This window comes from Mobula hypostoma, chromosome 6, assembly GCF_963921235.1.
Source record: "Mobula hypostoma chromosome 6, sMobHyp1.1, whole genome shotgun sequence".
Lineage (NCBI taxonomy): Eukaryota > Metazoa > Chordata > Chondrichthyes > Myliobatiformes > Myliobatidae > Mobula > Mobula hypostoma.
Genome location: NC_086102.1, coordinates 128,060,470 through 128,083,816, shown reverse-complemented (window position 1 = coordinate 128,083,816; position 23,347 = coordinate 128,060,470). Strand labels below are relative to the sequence as shown.

General features: G+C 41.7%; 1 protein-coding gene across 3 annotated transcripts in view; it reads left to right on the top strand.

The window, feature by feature from the left end:
* Positions 1-23,347, top strand: part of nbeal1 (neurobeachin-like 1) — a 283,397-nt gene that overhangs the window by 145,897 nt on the left and 114,153 nt on the right. For 2 of the 3 annotated variants that reach the window (XM_063051669.1, XM_063051667.1), the window contains 7 exons: positions 293-470; positions 7,584-7,717; positions 11,094-11,253; positions 13,352-13,454; positions 13,623-13,779; positions 22,005-22,163; positions 23,056-23,215. In XM_063051669.1, coding sequence (XP_062907739.1) covers positions 293-470; positions 7,584-7,717; positions 11,094-11,253; positions 13,352-13,454; positions 13,623-13,779; positions 22,005-22,163; positions 23,056-23,215 — 1,051 coding nt within the window. The remainder of the gene's footprint in view (positions 1-292; positions 471-7,583; positions 7,718-11,093; positions 11,254-13,351; positions 13,455-13,622; positions 13,780-22,004; positions 22,164-23,055; positions 23,216-23,347) is intronic. The other variant, XM_063051668.1, reaches the window with a different exon arrangement.

Here is a 23,347-nt window from a genome sequence, read left to right as displayed (position 1 = left end):
AGATTCCATTCATTTTGCATTTTAATTCTGGGGATTATAAATGCTCACTAGTGCATGGGAAATTCGGCATGGATTTGGTGATTACAGTAGAACTTGAATTACATTTTGAAGATTTTCCCGTATTAAGGGAACTAGATTTAACGCTGTTCGTGTAGGCGCAAGTGTGCTGCACTGCCAATGTAGACAATATATTGAAATTTGGATTCAAATTGAGTTTGCATTTTGAGTTTGAGTATAAAATCAATGTTACTCAGGGCATCAATAACAGTTCTTCATGTTCACTTCTTGCCAGGATATGATCAATTGCATCGGTGGTCTCAATGTCCTTTTCCCACTGCTGGAACAAATGAGCAATCTTAACATTCAGGGATGCCTGAAAACTGACCATGTGGCACCTGATTTAATGACGCCTGAAGCACCTTCCCCTTCTGAAGGTGACTGGGTAGTGGTCCCTTCAACAAGAGCTTCTGGTAACACTTAACTATAACCACTTTGAACTTGTATTTTAATAGGATTAGTATTACAACTTGTCATGTGAAATGGATAAATGTGATTTTGCTACCTAGTGTAATTTTGGCTTCTGTATATCTATTTGTGGATACACTCAGTGGCCACTTTAAGTACACCTGTACACCTTGTTAATGCAAATATCTAATCAGCCAATCATGTAACAGCAACTCAATTCCTAGAAGTATGCAGACATGGTCAAGAGGTTCACTTGTTGTTCAGAATAAGCACCAGAATGGGGAAGAAATGTGATCTAAGTGACTTTGACTATACAATAATTGTTGGTGCCAGATAAGTGGTTTGAGCATCTCAGAAACTGCTTTTCTCCTGGGATTTTCTGACACAACAGTCTAGCATTTAGAGAAAATGGTGCAAAAAAAAAATCCAGTGAGCGGCAATTCTGTGGGCGAAAATGCCTTGTTGATAAGAGAGGTCAGAGGAGAATGGCCAGAGTGGTTCAAGCTGACAGGAAGGCAATAACCACGTGTTGCAACAGTGATATGCAGGAGGGCATTCTGAACATAGAACTTAGAACAGTCCAGCGCAGGAACATGTCCTTTGGCCCACAATGTTATGCCAACCAGCTCAAAAGTAAATCAAAAAAACCCCCAAAACTAATTCTTCGTACAGTTGCAAGAGAAAGGTTGTGAATCCTTTGTAATTACCTGGTTTTCAGCATTAATTACTCATAAAATATGGTCTGATCTTCATCTAAGTCACAATAATAGACAAACATAATCTGCCTAAACTAATAACACACACACACAATTATACTTTTCATGTCTTCATTGAACACATTGTTTAATCATTCATCGTCCAGGCTGGAAAAGTATGTGAACTCTTGTGTTTAATGAGGGCTAGAACCTCCTTTAGCAGCAATAACCTCCACCAAACATTTCCTGTAGCTGTTGATCAGACTTGCACAATGGTGAGGTGGAATTTTAGACTATTCCTCCACATGAAACTGTTTCAGTTCTTCAATATTTCTGGGATACCTTGCATGAACAGCCCTCTTCAGGTCATGCCACAGCATCTCAGTTGGGATCAGGTCTGGACTCTGACTTGGCCATTCCAAAACATGAATTTTCTTAATTTTTAAACCATTCTGTGTTCCTTGTGTTTCAGATCAATGTCTTGTTGCATCACCCAAAGTGAGACTCAACAGTCTATAGTTTCCAGGCTTTTCCCTTCTTAAATATAGATACAACATTAGCCACTTGCCTGTGCCTAGAGAAGACATAAAGATACTGGTCAAGGCCCCAACAATCTCTTCTTTTGCCTCCCTCAATAACCAGGGGTAAATCCCATCAGGTCTTGGGGACTTATCCACCTTAATACTCATTAGGAGACCCAACACTTCCTCCTTGACCTCTAAACGCCCTAACATATTTATACACTCAGCACTGATCTCCTGCTCCTCCTTATCCTTTTTCTTGGTAAATACTGAAGCGAAGTACTCATTAAGTACCTCATTCACATTCTCCACATCCAAGCAAGTGTTCCCCTCTTTATCTTTGAGTGGTCCGACCCTCTCCCTAGTTATCCTCTTGCTCTTGATGTATGTAAAGAACGCCTTGGGATTCACCTTAATCCTACTTGCCGAGGACTTTACATGACCCCTCTTGGCTTCATAATTCCCTTCTTCAATTCTTTTCTGGCTTTTTTATAATCCTTATGTACTCCATTTGAAATTTTACTACTTCTGAAATTTTACATACTTTTCCTTTTTCTTGACAAAATTCATCACCTCTCTGGACATCTCTTGTCTTTCCATCCCTGTCCTCCCTTCTAACAGGAACATGGCTTTCCTGTACTCTGTGCAATTGATCGTTAAACACCCTCCACACGTCTAATGTGGACGCCAGAAAAAAGGTTTTCTCAATTAAATCTTCTTAGTTTTTGCCTGATGCCCTCCTAATTTGCCCTACTCCAATTTAAGACTCTCCCACAAGGACCATAGCCATCTTTATCTTCAGGTATCCTGAAAGTTAAGGACTAGTGGTCACTGTTCCCTAACTGTTCATCCACTGAAAGGTCAGTCACCTAGCCAGGCTCATTACCCAATACCAGGTCCAGTACAGCCCCTCCTCTCATTGGACCATCTACATATTGATTTAAGAAACTCTCCTGGATACACTTAGCAAATCCTGTCCCATCTAAACCTCTTGCACTAAGAAGGTCTAAGTTTATATTAGGGAAGTTGAAATCCCCTATGACAATAACCTTATCTGTTCCTCAATGGCTAATGGGGGGGGTGTTCTTTAGTACAATCCCGTTAGTGTGATTGCACCCGTCCTGTTCTTGAATTCTACCCAAAGGAACTTGGTGTCTGAACCCTCCATTATGTCTCCCCTGAGTGCGGCTGTGATATTGTCCCTGATTAGCAGTGCAACTTCCCCCACCTCTTTTCCTCCTCCTCTGTATTTTATAAAACTTTGAAAACCTGTGTGTTATCTATTCCTTCCCCCTTCACAACCAAGTCTCTGTAATGGCCACAACATCGTAGTTCCATGTACTGATCTATGCTTTAAGTTCATCACCTTTCCCCATAATACTCCTAGCATTAAAATACACACACTTAAAACTATCGGACCCATCATACCTGTTATTTTGACTTTACCTTTCAATACCCTGACAGCATCCTTCCTGTTTGATCCTTCACTTACTGACCTGGTGCTTCGGTTCCCAGCCCCCTGCAAAACTAGTTTAAACCCTCCTAAGTAGCTTTAGCAAACCTCCTGGCCAGGATGTTGGTTCCCCTCCAGTTCAGGTGCAACCCATCCCTCTTGTACAGGTCACCCATTCCCCAGAACAGGTTCCAGTGATCCAAGAACTTGAAACCTTGCCTGTGCTCCATCTCAGCCACTTATTCATCTGTGCTATCATCCTATTCCTACCTGTACTAGCCCATGGCACAGGGAGGTCCTTCAGCCTCTTCCCTAACTCTATATAGTCATTGCGTAGGATCTCTTCCCCTTTGTTTTGCCTATGTCATTGGTGCTAATATGCAACATGCCCTCTAGCTGTTCCCCTCCCCCCCCCAAGAATATCCTGCAGCCACTCTGATACATCCTGGACCCTAGCACGTGGAAGGCAACACACCATCTTGGTGTCTCTTTTGTGGCCAGAGAATCTCCTGTCTGTCCCCTGAATTATCAAGTCTGCCATCATCACCACACTGTCTGTCTTCACCCTTCTCTGCTAAGCCTCAGAGCCAGCCACAATGCCACTAGCCTGGCTACTGCTGCTATGCTGTGATGAGTCATTTCCCCCAGCAGTATCCAAAGCCATATACTTGTTGCTGAGGGGAATGGGAATAGCCATAGGGCACTGACTTCTTAATCCCCTTGCTTCTCTTGGTGGTCACCCATCTACTGTCTGAAGCCTGTACTCTAGGTGTGACCATATCTTCAAAAGTCTCATCTATAACATCTTCATCCTTCCCAGATGATCCTGAGTACATCCAACTTCAGCTCCCACTCCTTGACCCTGTCAGTCAGGAGCTGAAGTTTCGTGCACTTCCTGGAGATGTAGTCATCAGAGAAGCCATCAGATATCCTGAATTCTCATATCTGACAACAGGAGCATTCCAACCTGACTAACAATGGACTAAAAAAGACCTTTTTTAATGCATAACATGTTGAACCTTGAGTGGATGGGCAACAGCAGGAGAAAACCACAAACATACACCCAGTTGCCACTTTATTAGATACAGGAGGCACCTAATATGCTGGCCACTGATAGTAATTCTCACATCTTCTTCTAATCACTCTATATTATATTTGATCAGTTGATTATTTTGTGTCATCAAAAATCGCCCTGTTCTGATTTCTAAAGAAAGATTTTTCTTTTGTGTTATCTTGCTATTTTTTTCTTATATTGGCTATTCTACTTAGCCTTGATTCTATTGTAGTAATAATCTTCCATCAACATAGTCCCCTTCGATTAATGTCTTGAATAGGCACTGATTTAAGGGAAGAATGTCTTTGACAAAGATTTCAAGCAAGAGAAAATCTGTAGATGCTGAAAATCCAAGCAACACACACAAAGTACTGGGGGAAACTCAGCTGGCCAGGCAGCATCTATGGAGAAGAATACAGTTGACGTTTTCAGGCCGTGACCCTTCATGAGTCCTGATGAAGGATCTCAGCCTGAAACGTCGACTGCACTCTTTTCCATAGATGTTGCCTGGCCTACTGAGTTCCCCCAGAATTTTGTATGTGTTGACAAAGGTTTATTAGTTTTTAAATATTCCAGATTCATTCTTGGAGAAATTTCAAATTCATAAAGGTGTTTTGTTGTTTGTTTAATATCTGTCTATTCCACCTGCTTAGCTTGCTGCATAGATTGTAGGAGAACACATCTGGAATATTAGTCAGAGTTCAAAAAGTGTGGTGTTTACAGCATTTTGATATATTTTGTTTAATACAAGGATACCAAAACGCTTTTCTAGTTCCAAGTCTAAAAGAACCCTCCTCACAAAATAATTGAAATATTATTTCTAATTATTAATTTGAAAATATAATTTACTCTTGAATTTGGAATTAATTTGCTGTTTATTCTGGCATTTTCCATGATTTTGAGGAAAGATATTTTAACAGTTGATTTCAAAGGAGTTCTTAATCATCTCCTGAAAATGCAGTTTATTACAATTGCCTTCAGCAACCTCTAGGAGGGTTTGGTTTTACTTTGTTTATTCAGATTTTCTCCCTCCCACCAACCTCATTCCCCACTCTGACCTTTTACTTTTACTCACCTGCTTATTACTTCCCACTGGATCCCCTCCTCCTTCCCTTTCTCCTGTTATCTATCTCTTGTATCAGATTCCTTCTTTTCCAGCCCTCGACCTTTCCCACCCACCTAGCTTCATCTTCCAGTCAGCCTCCTTTCCCTCTACCCCAATGTTTAATTCAGGCATCTCCTCCCTTCCCTCTCACACCTGAAGGACATCGGCCTGAAACATTGACTGTTTACCCTTTTCCATGGATGCTGCCTGACCTGCTGAGTTCCCCAAGCATTTTGTGTGTGTGTTGCAACGAAGGGTCTCGGCCTGAAACGTCGACTGTACCTCTTCCTCGAGATGCTGCCTGGCCTGCTGCGTTCACCAGCAACTTTGATGTGTGTTGCTTGAATTTCCAGCATCTGCAGAATTCCTGTTGTTTGTGTGTGTGTTGCTTTGGTTTCTCAACATTTGCAGATTTTCTCGCGTTTGAGATAGCTAATTTTCTTTTCATCAATAAATGCTGATAAGTGTTAGGTGCAGGTGAGATAATAACACCAGCAGAATGGTATAACATTGTGGGTAATGGGAGTCACAAGACTGCCTGCCGATGTGACTTGTTTTCAGTTGACTGTAATTCAGTTCCCTAGCATTCTGTTAATAATTCATGAACAGTATCCTTAAGATGCAGAATTGTTTGTTTGTTTTTTGGTGATGTTGGATGATGGAAGAATGTGGATTTGGACCCTGGAGAAATCCCTGGCATTGGCAAATGAGTGTTGCGTTTCAGCAAAGGTTCCATGTAGAAAACTTGTCTTACAGTTATAAAATCCAGCGTATAAACACAACCAATAGGCTTACTATATCGTTGTATTTCGTTGTCTCCCTGCCACTTGGCTGCTGTGCCCTTTGATGTTTTCCTAGTTGGAGCAGTCACTTAAATCCCTACTTTTCTTAGACAGTGATTTCAGCAAAGGTTTGTGGTAAAGAATTTATTAATCTGGGTATCAATGTTCAAAAATTGGTCTGTCATTATAATAAATGTATCCATTGCTGCTGTACATCCAGTATTTGTTGTATCCTTACCTTGAAAGAATCTCAACCGGTTTCTTAAATGTACTGATGATTATTCCAGTTCAGTTTTTTGTAACTACAGTCTCACACTGCTAGTGATATATAACTGAAGCAACACACATCAAAGTTGCTGGTGAACTCAGCAGGCCAGGCAGCATCTCTAGGAAGAGGTATTATTATATATTATTATTATAATAATATATAATAATACCTTTTATTATTATATATTTTTCTCTCTCTCCTTTTTCTCCCTCTGTCCTTTTCACTATACTCCTTGCCCATCCTCTGGGCTTCCCCCCTCCCCCTGGGCCTCCCGTCCCATGATCCTCTCAAATCCCTTTTGCCAATCAACTGTCCAGCTCTTAGCTCCATCCCTCCCCCCCCCCCGTCTTCTCCTATCATTTCGGATCTCCCCCTCCCCCTCCCCCTCCCCCTCCCCCTCCCCCTCCCCCTCCCACTCTCAAATCTCTTACTAGCTCTTCTTTCAGTTAGTCCTGACGAAGGGTCTCGGCCCAAACGTCGACTGTACCTCTTCCTAGAGATGCTGCCTGGCCTGCTGCGTTCACCAGCAACTTTGATGTGTGTTGCTTGAATTTCCGGTATCTGTAGAGTTCCTCGTGTTTGCATATATAACTGAAGTCTAGTAAAACTTTGCTTTGGTGTCATTTAAAAAAAGAGAAATCCACCCGTCATCTCCCAGCCTCTGTCACTATTTCCATTGTTCCCTGTCACCTGGACCCACCTTTCACTTGTCATGTCTTGCCCCATCGCTTATCAAAACTTTGTTCTTTATACCAAACTGCAGCATAAGGTCTTGTGTTAATTCACATTCATCCCCTCATGTGTTTTGTGGCCTTATCTGTGTTTTCCATTCTCTATTTAAATCAATATATGGCCAAGGTACAGAGACTTGTAAACATTCCAGGGATGTGGAGTAAGTTGTAGGAGACTGGGAGAAGGAAGGAAACATTTCCCACAGCTGTCTGTAAGGAGCTTGTACCATTCTCCCCGTGACCTTGTGGGTTTCCTCCCACAGTCCAAAGACATACTGGTTGGTAGGTTAATTGGTCACTGTAAATTGTCCCGTGATTAGGTTTAGGGTTAAATCGGGGTTCCTGGACAGAGCGGTTTGAAGGGCTGGAAGGGCCTACTCTGAACCGTATCTCAATAAAATAAGTAAATTCTTCCTGGGATGAAAGAATTTGTCTCTTCATAAGTAATATGGATTAAAAAAAACTGTTGCTGTCATTACTGTGTTATTGTACCTGTATGTAATTTACAGAGGCCCGGCTGGAGAAGAACCCTGTGGCTACTTTTCTTTTGACAATAAAACATTTTTTACGAAGGCATCCCATCAATCAGGAGAACATGCTTCATTCCCATGGAGTGGCCACTTTAGGTGCCTTATTGCAAAAGGTAGGGTTGTGTCTTTTGTCGAATTTGCTAGTGGAAATTCTTTGTTTTTAGCATTGATGTGGTTACTGATTTAAATGAAGTATGTCATAGTACTCGAAAGTTGAGGAATGTGATGAGCAATATGCCGTCATATTCCACCAATGTATATTAAACAAGAATAAAGAACATTTCCATTCAACGTGCAATCATTTCATCTGAAAGAATGTTCACTTCTTTTAGTATCTATGTAAGTCAACATCTATGAGATTTACTCAGAAAGGTGCTGCCAGGGTAGCATTTCATCCTTGTTGATTAATTTGAATGTTGGAGCAGACTTGTGTGACTAAATGACTCTATATCTGTTCTTGGTTTGTATGCTCTTGTGAAGTATCAGTCATTTGCTGTTCTGCACATTCCAGGAGTGGTCAGCATAAGGCAGGAAAAGATTTATCCTAGGTCCTATTTTAAGAATGTATGAGAATTTTCCTTTCAGCTGAGGACTGCATGTTGTAAGAGTTAACATGATAGCCCAGTGAAAATAAACTTTCATTGAGCTGTGCCAGAGTGGGAGAATGGACATTTACATCTTTAAGAAAAGTGCCAAGTGCAGATTAACATTAGGATGGATGTGATTAAGTTGGGGAGGGTGCTTAAAAAAAACATTTCATGGACTTGCCTGAACTGGAGGAGGAAAGGAAAGGTACGTCACATCTGGAGTTTCTCCGGTTAGCGGACGATTTCCCTCCGCGTCTCTCTGACGTAGTGGGGAACCGCGTACAAGGCAAGTTACAGCAGTGGTTTGACATTGCCTTCTGCTGGGTGAGTTTCCAAAGAGATCACCAGCTCGTAACCCAGCATGGATGGAAAGCATGTAGGGGAGATGGCTGGATTCAAACTGGGGACCTTTCTTCCCGCATTCCGGCACTGATGCCACTATACCACCAGCCGGGTCGGCTTTGTTTATAAGGAGAGATCGGCTTGGCTGGGACTTTTCCTGGAGCAAAGGAAGCTGAGGGGCCACTTTCTAGCAGTTTATTAAATTATGAGGGGCATATTTTCCGAGGGTAGGGGAGTCTAAAACTAGAGGCTATAGGTTTAAGGTGAAATGGGAGAAATTTAAAGGGACCCGAGAAACAATAGTGGTAGGTTTATGAAACGAGCTGCCAGAGAGAAATGATAGAGATGGGTACAATTATAACGTTTAAAAGCCATTTAACGGATACATGGATAGCAAAGAAATAGATAGATGGATATGGGCCAAACATGCTTATGGGATAGCTTCGATTGCTATCTTGGGCAGCGTAGCTGAGATGGGCTGCAAATCCATCATGCTGAGCACTGGTGCCCCCCAGGACTTTGTGCTTAGTCCACTGCTGTTCATGCTGATGACTCACAACTGCACTGCCAGATCCAGCACAAACCACATCATCAATTTCACCAATGATACAACAGTGGTTGGCCTCATCAGCAACAATGGTGACTTGCTATACTGTGAGGAGGTAGAGAGGCTTCTCAAATGGTGTGAGAACAGCAACCTGAATCGCAACATGAACAAGACAAAGGAGATAGTTGTGAACTTCAGGAAGATGCAAGTTGACCACTTTCCATTGCACAGAGTGAAGACCACAAAGTTCCTTGGTGTGCACATCATGGATGATCTAGCCTGGATTCACACACTATCTCATTAGTCAAGAAGGCACGGCAGCATCTACACTTTCTTAGGAGCCTGAGGCATGCAAGGCTCTTGTTCCCCATTCTAACAGCTTTCTACAGGAGCACTATTGGAGTGTTCTGTCCGGCTGCGTCATTGTGTGGTATGAAAGCTGCAAGGCATCAGACCGCAAGACTCTACAGAGGATAGTAATCACCACTGAGAGGATCACTGGGGTATTCCTCCTCCCCTATTTGTGACATTTACCAGGAACATGATTAATGAAAGGCCCAAAGCGTTGTCGAGGATTCTTGCCACTCATCCCACAATCGACTTGACCCACCACTGTCAGGAAGAAAGTATAGGAGCATCAGGACTAGGACTACCAGACTGGGTAACACTTTCTTCCTTCAGGCAAAGACAGTGAGCTGTTGACTGTTTACCTGTGCTGTGCACTGCATGCACTTTCAATTATATTTTATTAACTTATTTGTGATGATATTTTGTTTTATGTGCTGTGTGTGATGTGTTTTGTGAATGCAGTGTGGTCTGGAGGAGCATTGTTTCATTTGGTTGTAAACATGCACTGTCAGATGACGATGAACTTCAACTTTTTCCATGCTGTATGAGACTAAGGAAGTTTGTGGTTTATTTAAAAACAGTTCATTAACTTGAATCTCTTAGGAAGGAAAGTTAGCATATATGCAACCACTACATATAGGTAAGTTAAGTCTGTGATGATACTTCCAGTTGGTAAAAGAACTAATTGAAATATCAGGCAGAGTATGCTGTTCATCTGGTCCAACTTGTTCCCCCATTCAATTGAATTGTGGCTCATCAGTATTTTATTTTTGTTTATAGTTTGAAATGTAACTATTTCCTGTGTTGTAAAATAGTGAAGCAACTGGCTGTTCTCCGATCACTTATGGGAACATGACATATCCATTATAATTGTATAGTAAACATGGAATTATAGGGTATCTAACTTAGCATTGGCTCAGCTAATCTATGCCCATTTTCTTCCAGCGCTCTTCACCTAACACTACCCTTCTATTCCTTTTTCCCCTTGTACTTATCCAAATATTCCTTATGCATAATTTCTGACACTTAGACAGACATGAACAAGCAGGGAATAGAGGAATACAGGCCAAGTGGAGGCACAGGTCTGGCCAAAGACCTCGTTCCTGTGCTGTACCTTGTTTGGCTACAATAAATGTAGACATGCTGATGAGCTGATTGCCATAGAAAGCTTTCAACATTTAATGGCTAGAAAAATGAATCAGAATTGTTTAGTGGTAGTGGCATTGGATGCAATTCCTTGTGTTTCTAAATAAATACTCAAAAGTTAAACATTTAGATCTTCTATTTGATAAATGTTTTTGTTTTTGTCTGTAGAATTACCTTTTAAAAAGAAACTCAACACCAGGCTTTGCTCAGATTTCGTGATCGGTACAGTTTGTACTTAGAGCAAATCATATGATTACAGGATAAGTGAATGCAGGGAAATCAGTCTAGCTTTCGTACAAGATCTGGTTCCCCATTTGCTGCATAGAGCTAATCTCCAAGCTACTAAACATACAATTACATGAAACTAATGTGGATTTGATTGATCAGATATGACTGCTGATTATTTTTCTCTTATTATTTCACATTGTTTTGCTCTGTATAATAATCTGATATATTATGTAACTTCTCATTTTACTTGCGATTAAGCTAAAAACTTGTTTTAAATATCCTGTTTGATAGATGCCAAATAGTTTAGTGGATGTGAACATGTTGGTGGCTGTGCAGCTGCTAATTGAACAAGCAAACGTAGAAAAGAATACACAGCTCCTGCATCAGATGTATCAGTATCTGCTTTTTGACTTCCGAATCTGGAGCCGGGGAGACTTTCCATTTCGAATAGGCAAGTACATTTCCATCATAATGGATACAAGTCATTTACCATGCAGTGAAACATGGTGTCCTGTGCAGCCTCCTGTCCCAAATGGTGTCACAGCTAACGGAAGTACATCTGCAGAGTAAACGGTTAAAGTACAGTGAGTTTGTGAAGAATAAATTCCCACCCTAGATGATGATGGCTAGATTTTCTTTTGTAGTTTTGGTAAAAGGAATACATGTTGGTCAAGTTAACAAGGATGACTCTTCTGCTGTTCTCTACAATACTTCCATCAGATGGAGTGACACAGTGGCATAGTGATTAGTGTAATGCTTTACAGTGCCAGTAGTTGGGGTTGAATTTCCGCCACCGTCTATAAGGGATTTGTAAGTTCTCCCTGTGATGGCGTGGGTTTCCGCCAGGTGTTTTGGTTTCCTCCCATATTCCAAAGGTGTACAGGTTAGTAAGTTATGGGCGTTCTAAGTTGGCAGCGGAAGTGGGCTTTCCCCAGCACATCCTGCGACCTTGTTCATTGTTGACATAAAAGACGTATTTCACTGTATGTTGCGATGTACATGTGACAAAGCTTTTAAATCCACCTCTGACTGCCTCATCAGAAAGTTAGCATCTTTAGAATGTCATCTTGACCATCATACTCCAGTTTCCAGAATGGGCCTTGTGTCTTAATAATTCAGAATTGGATTCAAAAGTGGTCTCATACTATTCAAATGTAGAAAGGTGCTTCTTAATCTTACAGATCCAATCTGCAAATTTTTAAATGTTTTCACTAGAGGGAGAGTTTTGAGCAAGGGGATTTGTACAAGGTAAGAGGCCAGTCATTTCATACTGAGGTGCAAAGAATCAGGTTTGTTATCACTAACTTATGTCATGAATTGTGTTGTTTACTGGCAGCAGTACAGTGCAAGACATAAACATTACTAAAATTACAAAACTAATAGTGCAAAAGATGAATAATAAGGTAGCTTTTATGGATTCATAACTGGCAAGAAGGAGCTGTTCTTAAAACATTGAGTACTGGTAGTGAGTCTGAGGTCAGATCATTAGAAATATTTAAGATAAATAAAAGATCATAAAGTTGAGCAATATGGGGAAACTGGCACAGAAGAGTTGAGGCCAGGAGAGTTCAGCCATGATGGTATTGCATGGAGAGGTTTGTTATCTCCTCCAGCTCATCCTACTTTCTGGTGTTCTTGTGTTTGAATAAGAATGGACTATATTTAGGTATTCACATATTAGGTGTTCACTTATTAACTGAGTTGATATAGCTATGGGCTGTGAATTATGATTTGGGAGTCATTGCCAAAATTCTGATGAAAGACCAAACTGCAGATGTCTATGTGCACCAAGCACAAGGTTATTCTGGAAAGTGTCTGGAGCACAAATACTATCTGACTTGACCAAAGTTGTTTGCTGAGATATGTTCTGGTTGGCTGGCACAGAAAATGCAAAATTTCACCCTGGCCTTCTGAAATTGGAATTAGATCACTTTTATTGAGGATGAAGGGTCATTTATCCTGGGTTGGTTGCCCAGTGTTCCATGCAATCATTTCTCAGTCAACTTTATGAAAGAATTATCATATTGATAATTGTTAGTCCATTGTTAGTCCATTCATTAATTCCCTTTCCATTTTAGATCCAGCTCCTTTTGATAGTTCCCAGTGAAATTGCTTCCACCACCGTCACAAACAGTGCATTCTCAATCATGATTCACCAAGTGAAAACATTCTACTTCATCTCGCTGTGGTATTTTTGGTGAAAACTAAATTTTGTAAAACTGAAGAACAACATAAAGGTTAACATAAGTCTTAAGGATTTCTCCCTGCTTTATGTCAATTGCTGCTTTAGCTGAGTCCTACATAAGTCAAGTTAGTTTGAAGATGCATTCCTTAGACCAAATAGTCCAGGAGTCATTTTACCAAACCTTTGATAAGGGTTACTCCTCACTTATTGGCTAAATGACTGAGCAGTATTATGTAAATAGGTATCCCTGGATGACCATTTCCATAAAGAGAATCGAGTTTTGTGATCTCCTGATTGTTCTAACAATCCTGTGGCATTATTGCAGTAGACTTGTCAGAAAAGTCATAACATTGTTTTGTTTTAGGTCACATTCAGTATTTATCCACCATCATTAAGGACAACAGGAAACTGTTTAGGAAAAGATATGGGGTGCAGTTTTTACTTGATGCAATTCGTATGTGTTACAGGTATGTTCTGCTCCCTTTACAATTTTATTTGCAATTGTCATTTAGCAGACAGGTTATTTAACCTTTATGCAGCTCCTATGTAGTTAAAAACAACTAAAAACAATGCACTGTTATTTTAGTCTTGTTATCCTATTTTACTCTTTTTACTCTGATTTTACTCTTTTTCAGCAGCTCAAATCAAGATAGTGACTTGTCAGCAGATGACATGAAGACAATTCGAGCTTCCCTCTATGGTCTAATTAAGTATTTCATCAGCAAAGGGATCTCGCAGGAAGAGCTCCAGAACATCATGGGATACATTGCTGCAGTTAATGACGAGGAACAGGTGAAATGGAATTTTGAACCTTTCCTTGTCTTTCCCACTCATTCATGTGTCATCTTTCATTTTCTCCAAGTTGTGGAAACAGCTGCATGACTTTGTGGAAGCCTTTAATGGAATCTATAAATAATTAAACCTTACAGCATTAAAGCGAGCTAATTGGCCCATAATGCATGTACAGGTATTTGCTAATTTTTTTCCCAATTATGGGATATGGATGTTGCTGGCAAAACCACTGAAGTGAGGCAATAAAAAAGCAGCTACATCAATGTCTCTGGAGGCAGCTGTCTCTCAAGTGTTTATGCAATGCTATTTTGTCAGCTCCTATTAAATCTGGTACCATCACCCTTTGAGATGATACTTTTCGGGTACTCATAACACCAGATACATGAAGATTGAAGAGAATCCAGGACAGATTCACAAGAATAATTCCTGGGATATGAGGATATCCTAACTCAAACATGTATAACTGTTAGATCTATATCTTTGGAGTTCAGAAGTATAGGGAGCGAACTAATGACAATATTTAAAGAAGAGATAGATATATTTTTTGAAAGATGAATATGTGGATTCTGTCTAATCTGAGAACAGAGGAGGAGAAGATGGCGAAGTGACGGCAGTGCGCGCGGCCTCTCCGGTGATGAATATCTGTTACCTGTCAAGTAGGGGACCGTGCACAATTCTGATTTGATGGAGACGGACGTGAGAGTGCGGAGGAACATCTGGAAAACTTCTGAAATGCCCGCTTCGCTGCCGCTGCTACTGTGTGGTAACCGGAATCTTCGGAGCAGAAGGCCCCGAAATCCTCGACTTTGCTTGTTTCAGCGGCCGGGGAGAGGTCGAAGGTGCTCAGCGGAAGATGGCACTCGGGAGGCTGTATCGGAGGGCTGGTCGGAGGCTTGAAGTTTTCGGACGGACGGACTCAGTGTCAGCTGTGGTCAGCTGCTTCCAAGGCATCGGCAAGTTGACGGTGCCTGGAGGTTTATGGCGGGGAGTTTCTCCCTTTTGCCACCTGCTATCGGGGACTGGGAAGTCGATCGACTCGGGGACTTTTGAGACTTTTTTTTTACCGTGCCCATGGTTTGTTCTTCATCAAATTATGGTATTGTTTTGCACTGCTCTAACTGTATGTTATAATTATGTGACTCTGTCAGTGTTAGTCTTTGGTTTGTCCTGTTTTCTGTGATATCACTCCGGAGAAACATTGTATCATTTCTTGAAGCATGTATGCATTTCTAAATGACAATAAAAGAGGACTGAGTGTTCTCATAATCTAACAGGAGCTGAAGCTTGGACAGATCATCTGTGATAGCATTGAATGACAGGGCAGATTTAATGGGCTTGGTGACCTTCTGCTAGCTCTTTTCTTGTGGGTTTGTATGTTACATGCTGTCAAATACAGTTCTGCTAATCCCATCTCATGGTTTTTACTAATTATATATCTGTCATGGTTACAAATATTTTTGCCAATACTGGACTTTAAAGTTCTCTGTCCTTGTTTTCAAATCCTTCACCGTGTAATCTGCGCTGACTCTATAACCATACTCTGTAACCTGAGAACCTATAACCTAATGTTACGGTGCTCCTTCAATTCTAACCTCCTGTATACATTTTGATTTCCTTAAGACTTTCAAGAATGATTTGCCTAAACCTCTCCAACACTACCTTTGTGCATTTTTAAGATGTTCTATAAACTCTTTGACCAAGGTTTAACTGCTCTTTTCATATCTTTACTATGACATTCTGTGAACTTGCGTCAGATGCAGTTAGTCACGGATGACTACAGCACTGAAACAGACCCTTTGGCCCATCTAATCTGTGCCAAACTGTTATTCTGCTTAGTCTCATTGACCTGCACCTGGACCATAGCCCTTCATACCCTTCTCATCCGTGTACTGTTGGCAGCTCATTCCACTCTCTCAGCACCCTCTGAATGAAGAAGTTTCCCATCACATTCCCCTTAAATATTTCACCTTTCGCCCTTAAATCATGACCTCTCACCCTTAACTCATGACCTCTCACCCTTAACTCATGACCTCTCACCTGATTTCAGTGGATAAATCCTGCTTATATTTATCTTATCTATACTCGTCATAATTTTGTATACCTCTATCAAATCTCCCCTCATCTTTTTTCATTCCAGGGAATAACGTCCTAACCTATTCAACCATTCCCTGTTGCTCAGGTCCTCAAGTCCCAGCAACTTCATTGTAAATTTTCTCTGTACTCTTTCAATATCATTGATATTGCTGATATCAGTTTTTTTAACTATGCTTTTTAACAAATTATTTGTTGAATTAATAAGGTTTTTTAGCAAGACTAAAATTATAGTTCCTAACATTTTTAGCTCATATTTTCACAATATGTGGATTTGTCTCCACCTGTTGGGCAAAGCAGTGCAGCAGTTACATAATGGTTTCACCATTTCATTTTTCACTGGCTAGTGTTAGCACATGACACACCTGCTGAGATGGTGTATCTTTTAATTGGCCTTTAGCTTACTGCAAGAATTTGCCTTTACATATGAAAGTGTCAGTCCCTGCAAAAATCACCCTCTTGTCTTTGTCTTGAGTCTCTTCTCTTTAATTTCATGTGTTCTGAACCTGTTTTTTTTTGTTTAAACTTTAAAATGAACTATTGTTTTCATTCACTATTGGACTCCTAAAAGAACCTAAGGATCAAAAAATCACCAGATCCCACAGTATCTTTAACACAAAATAATCTGCAGAAGCTGTGATCAAAGCAACACTTTCGGTACGCTGGATGAACTCAGCAGGTCAGGCAGCATCAGTTAGAAACGATGAGTTGATGTTTCGGGCCGGAACCCTTCTTTCTTTCTTTTTAAATCTTTTTATTGAGTAAGTATACAAAAAAGGTAAGCCATATAAACATTAATACAATGTTAAAGTATAATAAAATTCCAAAAGATAACAATACCAAAAAGAAAATACTACAAACAATGTAATTTAAGCATAAGAAACCAAGATAACATAATAGTATACTAGATTTTATATATATCAATGGAAAAAAAGAAAAAAAAAACCCCAAAAAAAAACCCACCGTTATTATAATAATTTATAATATTATTATGAAACTTAGGAAAGCTCCATTTGATAAGATTAGGGTAGATTGGGAACAGGAATTGGGGCTTACCATTTCTGTGGATGATTGGGGGCAGATTTTACAATTAGTTAATACTTCCTCTATTTGTGCTAAACATTCCCTAATTCAATTTAAAGTGGTTCATAGAGCACATATGTCCAAAGATAAGTTAGCGCGTTTTTACTCGCATATTAATCCTTTCTGTGATAGATGTTCGGGGCAGATAGCCTCTTTAACTCATATGTTTTGGTCTTGCCCTACTTTGGAAACTTTTTGGAGAGATATTTTCAATATTATTTCTAAGGTATTAAATATAGATATCTCTCCTCACCCTATTACTGCTATCTTTGGACTACCTAAAATTTCTAGTAATCTTTCCCCTTCAGCCCGTAGAATGATTGCATTTCTTACTTTAATGGCGAAAAGATGTATTTTACAACATTGGAAAGAGATTAATGCTCCAACTACCTTTTTTTGGTTTTCTCAGACGATTTTATGTTTGAATCTGGAGAAAATTAGAAGTAACCTTTATGATTCTTCATTTAAATTTGAACAGATTTGGGGACCTTTTATTCGATATTTTCATTTAATGTAATATTTACCCTTCTTGTTTTCTCTTCACTGTTTTAATGGAGGTCGGGATTGAGGACGTGATTTTAAGTTTAACTCTGTTTGGTTTCAAGTTAGCCCATTGCTTTGCTTTGCTTTTAGTTAGTTGCACGGTCGGGCCGGAACCCTTCGTCAGGACTGAAGAATGAAAGATGGGGAAGGATTTGAAGAATGCTTGTAGTTTCAGTTGAAAGACCAGTAATGTGAAAGACAAAGGGGTGGGGGAGGGGAAGCATTTGACATCATAGCCCTGAAAACAATGGGTAGTAGGAGGAGGAGGCAGAACCATGAGGGAGCTGGGGGAGGAGGTAGAGTGAAATAGGGATAGAGGAAGGGAGGGGGAGGGAATTACCAGAAGTTGGAGAATTCTATGTTCATATCAAGGGGCTGGAGACTACCTAGACGGTATATGAGGTGTTGCTCCTCCAACCTGAGTTTAGCTTCATCATGGCAGTAGAGGAGGCCATGTATGGACGTATCCGAATGGGAAGCAGTGTTGAAGTGGGTGGCTACCGGGAGATCCTGTCTGTTGTGGCGGACGGAGTGGAGGTGCTCGACGAAGTGGTCCCCCAATCTGCGTCGGGTTTCACCAATGTAGAGGAGACCGCACTGGGAGCACTGGATGCAATAGATGACCCCAACAGACTCACAAGTGAAGTGTTGTCTCACCTGGAAGGACTGTTTGGGGCCCTGAATGGTTGCAAGAGATGTTCCATCCAACACTGAAAGTGTTGTTTTGATCACAGCATCTGCAGATTATTTTGTGTTTACGATTCGTTACTCCGCTGCAAAGTCTCTTCGAGGTATGCCTAACCTGAAGAAGTTTAAATCCTCTCTTCTATGGGAGTTCAGTGAGACCCTCTCTCACTGCTCCCCCTCTGTGATCTTCGACTCTTCGACCACATCCTGACTCAGACCCGCTACCACAGCCACGTCTCCTTCCTGGGAACGTGTCTCCACCGCCATCTGTTACCGCAGGGATTCCAGCTACAGTTCCAGGCCTCCCAGTTTGGGCCCAGCGAGGATCCCAGGTACCTCCATTTCATTGACTGCTGCTCCCGCTGGATTCTCTGCGCCACGCTCGCTGCCTTGCGAAGGTACCTAAGGGCCCTGTCCCTCTCCCTGCCACCACTCCGGGCCTCGCTGTCCACCATCTGCCATGGACCTCTCCTACACTTCATTCTCCGCCGGATTCACGCCTCCAACCACCGTTTCTTCTCCTTCCTGGCGTCCAAGAAGGACAACAGGCTCGCCCGCCTGAAGCCCACGACGACGACCAGCTCCAGCCTGGACCCACGACCACTCGGACCTGGACTTCTCAGGCCTTCAGCAGGCTGAAGACCCATCCGCCTCTGATTCTGACCCTGACTGGAACCACCGCCTCCTGAAAAGAGGAACCAGCCCCTGGCGAGCCATGGACTCACTCACCTCCGACTCCGACCTCAGTTCTGGGGCCCTGCAGGCTACAGGCTCTGTCACCTCCAGCTCTGAATCCAGCTCGGACCGAGATCCCGACACTCTCCAAACTGGAACTGCTCCTACTGCCACTGGGTCCCACCGCCCACCTTATTCCCCCACTACCCTCTTTCCTCACCGCGACTCCAAAACTTCCCTCTACCCCTCAATGCCCCTCCATTTCTCTGATTCCTCATCCTCCCCTAACCCCGCTCTCCCTGAACATCTTAACCCCCCCTCCCTCCTGATACCTCCCACTCTTCACCATCCTCCGACCCCAGCCCCAACCCTTGCCATGTCTTCACCATCCCCTCTGACCTTCCCCTCTCTGAGGCAGAACGTTCTATCCTTAGCAAGGGCCTCACTTTTGTCCCCCTCTGTCCACACCTCAGTGAGTTCCGTGCCCGCCATGACACTGAACTTGTATCTGCCTACCTGGACTCCATTTTGTCACCCATAGTTCAGTCCCTCCCCACCTACATCCGGGATACATCCCATGCCCTCCACCTCTTCAATAACTTCCAATTCCCCGGTCACAACCGCTACATTTTTACTATGGATGTCCAATCCTTATACACCTCCATTCCCCATCAAGAAGGCCTCAAAGCCCTCCGCTACTTCCTGGATAATAGACCTCACCAGTTCCCCACCACCACTACCTTCCTTCGGTTGGCTGAACTGGTTCTCATAGTTAATAACTTCTCTTTTGGCTCTTCCCACTTTCTTCAGACTAAGGGTGTAGCTATGGGAACTCACATGGGGCCCAGCTACGCCAGCCTCTTCGTTGGTTATGTGGAACAGTCTGTGCTCCAAACCTATTCTGGTACTACTCCCCAACTTTTCCTTCGGTACATTGACAACTACATTGGTGCTGCTTCCTGCACCCATGCTGAGCTCGTCAATTTCATCGACTTTACTTCAAACTTCCACCCAACCCTCAAATTCACTTGCTCTATCTCGGTCACTTCTCTTCCCTTTCTGGATGTCTCGGTCTCCATCTCTGGAGACAAACTGTCCACTGACATCTTCTACAAGCCCAATGACTCTCATAACTACCTCGACTATACCTCTTCAAAAAATCACCAGATCCCACAATATCTTTAACACAAAATAATCTGCAGAAGCTGTGATCAAAGCAACACTTTCGGTACGCTGGATGAACTCAGCAGGTCAGGCAGCATCAGTTAGAAACGATGAGTTGATGTTTCGGGCCGGAACCCTTCGTCAGGACTGAAGAATGAAAGATGGGGAAGGATTTGAAGAATGCTTGTAGTTTCAGTTGAAAGACCAGTAATGTGAAAGACAAAGGGGTGGGGGAGGGGAAGCATTTGACATCATAGCCCTGAAAACAATGGGTAGCGAGAGGGGAATCCTTGCCAAAGAAGTAGGCTCGGAGACGTAGGCGACGGAAGAAGAGCCACCCACTTCAACTCTGCTTCCCACTCCCATTCAGATATGTCCATACATGGCCTCCTCTACTGCCATGATGAGGCTAAACTCAGGTTGGAGGAGCAACACCTCATATACCGTCTAGGTAGTCTCCAGCCCCTTGGTATGAACATAGAATCCTCCAACTTCTGGTAATTCCCTCCCCTTCCCTTCCTCTATCCCTATTTCACTCTACCTCCTCCCCCAGCTCCCTCATGGTTCCACCTCCTCCTCCTACTACCCATTGTTTTCAGGGCTATGATGTCAATGCTTCCCCTCCCCCACCCCTTTGTCTTTCAAATTACTGGTCTTTCAACTGAAGCTACAAGCATTCTTCAAATCCTTCCCCATCTTTCATTCTTCAGTCCTGACGAAGGGTTCCGGCCCGAAATGTTGACTCATCGTTTCTAACTGATGCTGCCCGACCTGCTGAGTTCATCCAGCGTACTGAAAGTGTTCCCACAATATCTTTGCTGTTTTGGAATGTTTTGTTATGTTAACATGGTATGTAACTACATATTACAAGTGAAAAATGCCTCTATTATATCTTCATGTAACCGAAGTCTCTCGAATCTGGAGCCATTCTACAAACATTCGTAATTAATCATTTCTGGTAGTTCTTCAAGGCCTCAGCATCTTTTCTGAAGTGGTACATCATGGAGCATGGAAATGAGCCCTTTAGTCCAGCTGGTCCATACCAACCAAAATGCCCCATCTGAGCTAGTTCCGTTAGCTGCTTTTGGCCCATTATCTTGTATACCTTTCCAAGTAATGTACCTGACCAACTGTTTTTGAATAGTTGTTGCTGAATAGGCTTCCTCTGGCAGCCTATTACACATAGAAAAACTTGCCCCTGAAGTTCCTGTGAAATCTCTCCCCGCTCTCCTTAAACCTATGCCCTTAGTTTCTTGATTCTCCAACCATGGGAAAAAGACTGAGTGCATTTATATACCTCTAAGACCAGCTCTGTGGTCTGTTCACTAAGGAATGAAATCCTAGTCTGTGCCTCTCATTCAAGTCCTGGGTGCATCCTTAAATCTTTTCTGCCCTCTTTCCAGTTTAATAACACCTTTCGTTTAGCAGAGCAACCAAAACTGGGCGCAGTATCCCAGGTGCGGACACACCAACAGTACCTCAGCATGACCTCCCAACATACGTACTCAGTGCCCTGCCTGATGAAGGTCAACATGCCCAAAGCCACCCTCAGCACCCTTTCTTTCAGTGACTCTGCTTTCAGGGAACCATGTAATTGTACTCCAGGGTCCCTCTGTTATCACTACCCTGTTAATGAATCTTGTTTTATGTAAACGGCTGAGTGCATTTCTTCATTGCAACAGCAACTACACATGAAAAGGAAGAAATTACATAAATGTAAATATTTCTTTAAAAAGAAAAACACACTTAACATAGGAATAAGTGTATAACAATTTTTTGTGACGCAATATTCTTAGTGGCCTGATTCATATGAAAGTGTCATGTACATTTTGTTCCTGAAATCCAGTGAAACAAATGATAAATTCTTTGAAGTGACCACTCTGCTGTTATAAATTGAATTGGATTACTAACCAGCACCTAATTCCTGATTCTTGTTTTAAACCCATTTTTTTTTTTTTTTTCTTTTTGTGTCCATCTTGCAGCTTACTGGGATCTTGGAAGTCCTGCTGAATCTTCTTCAGACAAGTACTGCTCGGGACCAGTTGTACTTGCTGCTTTTTGAACCGGGCCATGCTGACATACTGTATGCACTGCTGCTGAGCAGCAAATACTCTGACAAGCTGCGGGAGCTTGTTTTTAAGGTATCAAGGATGTCACTTGGATGCTGAGGTTGTTGCTCCACCATTCTAGGTTTAAGCTTCATGGTGTCATATGAATTTTTTGTGGAAAAAGATGATAACATAAGTTACCGTGATGTTGATTCGTTTTATTTAAATTATTTTGCTTGTGATTCAGTAAGCATTTTAAACTGCTTTTATAAAGAACCCCCGCTCTCTCCATTGCATTAGAAGTTCCCTATTCTGAGCACTTGGCAAGGCTTGCTTGTGGTGGAAAACATGGAGATTTAAAACAAATTACTTCCTGAGGGACTATTTTGCTAAAATGGAAAATGAACAATTTTCGAATGTGCTGAAGCCATTTGGTTGAGCGAGATATTAATTGGGATTAAAGCTCATGGAGTTGAAGGCAAATTATTAATCTGATTAATGGATTAGTTACGTAGTAGAAAGGAGAAAGTGAGGACTATAGGTATTAGCCCCATTTAGAAAATGCTTTAGGTATTTCAAAAGCTTCTGTGCTGGAGCTCCAATGCATTAGTATAATTAGGAGTATCAAAATAGGTAATGATAAGCAGGGCCTATCAGAAGGGGAAAAAGACATAAGAGAATACTTCTGATGTAACCACTAAATGGGCCACATGTGGACATCTTATTGATAGAGTTAAGTTCAATGAATGCCCTGGTTAGGCCAAAAGGTTATTAAAATCTAACTTTCATAATTGCTTTGTCACTTTGATTAAAACAGGTAAATATACTTTTTGCAAAGAATTAAAATGGCACATTCCTTTCCAGGTGGAGATCCTTTGTCAGGTTGGAAGTTTTACCCATTGTAATGAATTGTAACGCTATAAATAAATAGCATAAATATTTTGGGATGAACATTGAACTAATACTTATATTTTCCATTCCTCAGATATTTGAGAAGATGCTGAAGTGTGATAAGGTCTACGAACGGAACAAACAACGCATCAGACTGAAGGACGTCGGCTATTCAGGTCTCATCATGCTGCTGAGTGACATCACTATTACGACGTCTCTAGTCAAGAATCTCTTGCATCAAGTACTACAAACAGGTAAGTCTATTTCTGTGGACCAAAACCTGCTGAAAATGCACGAATTGCCTAATTGATTGTCAGCGTGACACAGCTAGATACTGGCTTATTGTGATATTTTATGGTTTGAGAAACTGAACAAGCCATTGATTG